At 38.9% G+C, this 6,212-nt stretch overlaps 1 protein-coding gene across 1 annotated transcript in view; it reads right to left on the reverse strand.

Annotated features, from left to right (window-relative positions):
* Positions 1 to 5,704, reverse strand: part of LOC117293742 — a 31,571-nt gene extending 25,867 nt beyond the window's left edge. Inside the window, exon 1 of the mRNA XM_033776170.1 lies at positions 5,514 to 5,704. Coding sequence (XP_033632061.1) covers positions 5,514 to 5,579 — 66 coding nt within the window. The 5' untranslated portion in view covers positions 5,580 to 5,704. The remainder of the gene's footprint in view (positions 1 to 5,513) is intronic.
* Between the last annotated feature and the right edge of the window lie 508 nt (positions 5,705 to 6,212).

Here is a 6,212-nt window from a genome sequence, read left to right on the forward strand (position 1 = left end):
ACTGATGAGAAGTCTCCCGAAATCCAAAAATCTACTCAGCGGTAGTCGAATATAGCAAGACAGTTATGTAAAGAACAAAATCTACCTGGCAAGTAGAGACACACATGGTGTTACCGCAAACCAAATAAAATATTTGTAATAATTCTCAAACCAAACGTAATTATATGAGATTTCTCCTGAAGACCAGCAGAGTATACTGTTCGAAACGTCGAGACCACAACGGCTCTTTTCAGATTTTCACATTGGTTGTACCCGCAAGTTGACTATTCATTCATAATTTCGTCCTATTTTAAATAATATAATAATATTCACACCATGCAAAGCTCCAAACATTACTTAATTGATAACGTTATTACCTCGCATGACGCTCTGGATGTGCTGTCGTCACACAAATCCATATAAAATCCCATCCGTCGACCCACCGGGGTGCCGCGACGGGACACGGCGGACAACAATCCCTTCCTTATGCTCGATTTCCGTACCCTGGCCCAACAATTCTGCGATGCGTCCTCCATGAAACACAAACATAAACTCTTGGCAACTGAACAACCAATTCTCGTTGAAGTTTTGTTCCTGTCAACTATTTTCTGCTGAAGACGAGCAGGAGTATAGTGTTCGAAAAGTCGAGATCTGACACCAGCTCTTTTCAGCGGCAACACTCCCTCAACAGAGATGTACACATGGCTGTACCCGCAAGTTTACTATAGTTTCTTCCTACCAAATTATCACATTCAAGAGACTCTTCCTTCATCCAACTATTTTCGGTTAGTGGCAGCTCAATCTACGACCAGCAATTGATAGAGAGGAAACTTCAATCCATGTTACGATATCGTTGTCAGTTTGCAAACACTGCTAGTAATTTATCACTAGGCTACTTTATTGACTCTGACTATCTTATCACGATTAACAACGTTATGAAATGTGTGCATATGGAGACCCACTGGCCCAGTTGGCAGAACCACATTTTTCTATTTGAATAAGGGGAACATCGGAAGGTTAGTCCAGTAGTTGCCATGTAAGTGTTGACTTAATCTAGGTCTATGTTCCAATTAAGCAATGACCTAATTATAGCAAGGCTACTGGGTGAGAGATAATTACTTTGATTAATTCGGGAGTAGCAATCAAATCATGGCATTGTGATCGCAGTTCTGGTAATTAATCACACAAAACTATATAGCAGGGTCCAATTTCATAGAGCTGCTTAACCACAAAAAGTAGCTAAGCTCAACTAAATTATGCTTACCAGAATAAGGTTACCAATCAAACCAAATATCCTGCTCAATTCTGCTCAGTGGAAGTGTAAAGCGAAAATTTCTGCTTAGCAGCTCTATGAAATTGGGGCTTGATCTAAAAACCCAGCATAGGCCAGATTTCCCCAACTAAGAATATTTTGTGAGTCGAGCAGCAAAAATCAGCGTGAGACTCATTACAAACTCTTCAATGAATCATTAGCGGATATACAATCGCTATATAGACGAGACGCCTGTCTCGATAGTTTCTGAATTGTTACGAGACGAGTCTTTTTCAAGTGCTTTCTCCAGTGGGGCCAAATTGCATCGATCGATGGTCAGGCTATGAGGAAGAAAGTGATGCTGACTGTTAAGTGGTTCACACGTCTATGTTGCCTCCAGGGTTTGGAGGCTTGTTATTTTAAGTACAAAAGAGAAAAGGACACCATAGACAAAGGGTTTACATTAAAAAAGCAACATTATGGGGGGGGGGGGGGTTAAACAGTGACCATATACGAAGCCTCCTCCAACACCCCATCCGATAGTCTACAGATAGATAACGAAAAAACAACAACCGTGAAATGCATGTATCGGAACCAACCTAATTATTGACACTCTAAAATCTTCCGGGTCCGAATTGAACCGGATTCCGTGTCCCACGCGGCACCCCCAGATATCATGCACGAAAAAAGACCAGCCGAAGCTCGGAACTAATTCAGGAACTTTTAACTCTGATTCTACGTAAGTTTGACCCCTTTCTTGGTCAACTTTACATACGGTTAAGATCAGACTGACCCAGCTAGGTCGTGCCCTTCAGCTCTCCATTACTCGTTACAAGATAGTTAGTATGCTTACAATTCTTTTGAGTAATTACAAATAGTGTCAAGTAAGGCAGGCCTATTACATGCATTGGCAGAGCAGACAAGCGTCGCAGATTGTTTTTTGGTGTGATAAATCAGGTGTTTGTAGGTTTTCAGAAACGGTTTTCTCGAATGTGACTTCATTTCAGAGGGAAACATCGAACACAAAATGGTTCTAGAAGCCGACTAAAATTGAACAATGATGTTTTGTATCCTTACCCATCCTGTAGAATACCTGTACAGTTGCATCGCCAGACCTGTCACCAAAAAACTACAATCCTGTCAACCCGTATTTCTTGAATTTGGTTCCTTTATTTGCAATCCAATTAATTAATTTGTATTTTGTAAAATTTTAAAAAGCTATACACAAGTTATAACATGCAGCGGCCATCCAGGGAAAGGAAAAAGACAGAAGAAACCGTCATCAAAGAAAAACATGCGCCCTCCCATCAGACCTTCCTCATTTTAAAGAGTAAACACCTATCGGAGGCTGAACGAGCAAATACTAGTCTGGCCCCCTTCCAGCTGAAAACGATCAGCACTCATGAATAATTAAGCAGACAGGGAACTACACAAAGATACCAATTGAGAGCGAGCAGCAACCCATGGTTACGCATACGTCATCTTTACACGGACCACACATTGAACCAAAGATCTTATTCTGTCTATAATTCGGAGAACTCCCTTTTACTCATCAGGATCAATAAATTGGCGTGCTGCTGTGCTTTAGAGAGAAATTTCAAAAGCTATTTTGATAAAAAAAACCTTGAGCGAATAAAAGTTATCAACATATCCTTTATAGGAGTATAATAGGGTACAACACTTCTGAGTGTGCACAAGGGTTTACAACACAGGGTAAACCTAGGAGTGAATTGCATAATCATCTAAAATTGGGTTGTGGACAGTTTTTGTGTTTAACGAAAATCGATGACGTGAAACGAGAAAAACACTTGCCCTTCCAAGAACTCCAACGGAATTGGCCAAAGATATTTTTAAAAGTTAAAAATAGCGAGGTGTTTATTCTATTTTAAGACCTACATGTTTATTTATTGGTAAAAAATTAAGGGTATCAATGAGGTCTAAAATAATTTTTTCTATTTTTTATTTACATACAAATTATTTACTAAAACCAGTATTCACGTAGGTCTACATTTTCAAAATGTTTGGAAATTTAACCCCCGGACTCAAAACGCAGCGTTACACTAAACAAAACACATGGTGTTCTATATAAAATCTCTGGGCAGTTATGTTCTGGAAGAACAAATTTTAGCTGTAGTCTTGGGTCATAAGATTCGAATGGTTCTAAAAATAAAAGGTACCGGTATACTTTAAAAGACACTGGACACTATTGGTAATTGTCAAAGGCCAGTCTTCCCAATTGGTGTATCTCAACATATGCACAAAGTAACAAATCTGTGAAAATTTGAGCTCAATCGGTCATCGAAGTTGCGAGATAATAAACGAAGTTGTGTGCTTTCAGATGCTTGATTTCGAGACCTCAAATTCGAAATCTGAGGTCTCAAAATCAAATTCGTGGAAATATACTTCTTTCTCGAAAACTACCTCAGTTTAGAGGGAGCCGTTTCTCACAATGTTTTATACCACCAACCTCTCCCCATTACTCGTAACAAAGTAAGGTTTAATGCTAATAATTATTTTGACTAGTGTCCACTGCCTTGAACGAACCTGTAGAGACTCCAATCAATTGCAGTACATTCCATTTAGCCATTTATTTCCAAAAGATAAACCTTCAGTACACACAGAATATACACAGAAAGAAAGCAAGCTTTACAAAAATGAAAGTGAAAACGTGCCAGGGTGTCAGGCCCATAGAATTTGAAAACAACCCAACAAGGGCACCATGGTATAAAACATCAATAATCAACGTTCGGTATAGGTGTCGCCTTCAACTTTCATATCAATTTTAGATTCAAAAGATGCTCACACAAAAAAGACCTTGTACAACAAGACAGTTGTTATAATCAGAACACACAACTTGTGTCCAAGGTAAACATAAACAATGTTACCATGGTTATATGAACTCACTATAGATATGATTCGGGGAATGAGATTTGGCGCAATGTCAAAATCCTGAACATGGCTTGCATGCCCGAGTCCCCTTATTCTAGTTCCGGAACCTCACGTTTATAAAGCTCTCACATTTTGTTACAATTCAGGAGGGTTTACAGACTATGTGCTTCATCGTCAGACAAATTGTGGACACAACGTGGACTACTTTTGTTTTCCTGTTGGTTGTTCATGGCTCACGTAGCTTTCAAAAAGGAATTCTGAAATCAGGAAATTTCGTGAGAAATCTTATGCCTGTCAAATTGATTATTGCAACAGAGATAATAGTAATATTAATAATGGTTTAAATATTGTAATCACGGATTGACTATAAAAACAGTGCTTTCTTCCAACACCTTTCTATAAGCACAAGTTTTACACACACTTGTTTCCACATGTTTAACATAATTATTGAGACTCTGCAGTGTGTTGGAAACCTACACATCATGTAAGCAGGTGTCCAAATTATAAATCTGTTATTAGTTAAACATGCTTAGAAAGTGGGTACCGCAAATGTGTTTCAACTCTTAGCACCGTTTGTCTGTCGATGTATTGTACCTGTGATAGGACGTTAGTGTCACTACGGGGGAGTATAACCCAACCTGAAGCTCAGAGCTTTCTCAGCCATTCAGGTGGGATTCGAACCCACCCTGTCGTCTCTCTAGAACAGACACAATTGCCTTAATCGTCGAGGTACAGAATAGGGAACCCCCATGTTTATCAGCCAAAAAACACCACCATAACAACCAACAACAACAACAACAACCTCAAAAATAAAACCACAGCAACAAAATGACGAGTATTAAACCTAAGCGTTCAGTGTTTACAAAGGCCAGAGAACCAATGACAAAATGCACGATATAGTATTGAGAAAACAGCATTCCAAGACTGTTATATACTTTGATCGACGCAATCAAAATAGTGCGCCAACTCCCTGTCACTATAAACCGCACCGCGGTGTTTACCAAATAGGACCGAAGAAATGTTGGTATGATTTTTTTACAGACGTTGGATGGTCACCGTCACAACTGAAAGGTGGAAATAAAATTTACTCAACAAAACCCCCCAAAATGATATTGTACACCTGCAATTATAAAACACATGTACTGGGGTCGATTTCACAAGTCCCTTAACTTAGGACTTGTCCTATATAAAGGCAATGCTTAAGAGATACGACTAGTCTCAAGTTAGGACCAGTTACTAGTTCTAACTTCATATAAGACTAGGCTTATCTCTCTGTAAAATCGGCACCAGGACTAGAACTCAAATTGCACATTTTGAACGAATATACACTTTAGTAAAATGCTACACCATGCATTTTTTTTTTAAATCGTCAAATAACAGTACATCAACGCACCTTATACAGTGGCGGTTCCTCCATGCTGACACCGTCTGTGGACATATAAATACTCTGCGGTCCCATGTCGAAAAAACCCCAAGATGGTCTTATAAATCTCCAACTTTCAAACCCGGTAATATCCGAACAGCGAGCGTAAAGTCACGGGTAGATAAGCGCTTATCAACGGCCAACCTCACACGGGGACACACGGTAAAAGACGTGAAACTGGCGTGGTTTGTGCTTCAGACCGATTCAACACTATTAAAATACTAATAGACCGGGATGTTCCATTGTACAAATTCCTAATGAGAAGAAAATCCGCTCAGTTCAGTCTTTAACAATCACTCACGAACTTTCAATGATACGGTGTGTCAACGGCTGTTTTATGTATGTATCGTATATAGGCATACTTGTGCACGCACTAAGCAAGGGCCTCATATACATTATGGTTGGGACTAAGCATGTTCAACAAACAAATTCATTAAACATTTGACCCGCAAATTTTTTTCTCACAAGTTTAATTTAAAACTAGATGGGTGGCCAAACATTAATGAAAAGTACTTTACCATCTTAAGTTCTTCGCTTTCACTTCAAACTTGTATATACAATTGTGCATTTGTTATTATGAAAGGCAGTTTAACCTGTAAGCAACAAAAATTTGAAACAATTCAAACATATTTTGTATGTTAATTTGCTAACACTTAAAGCCATTATACA

The sequence above is a fragment of the Asterias rubens genome, chromosome 8 (genome assembly GCF_902459465.1).
Source record: "Asterias rubens chromosome 8, eAstRub1.3, whole genome shotgun sequence".
In the NCBI taxonomy this organism is placed as follows: domain Eukaryota; kingdom Metazoa; phylum Echinodermata; class Asteroidea; order Forcipulatida; family Asteriidae; genus Asterias; species Asterias rubens.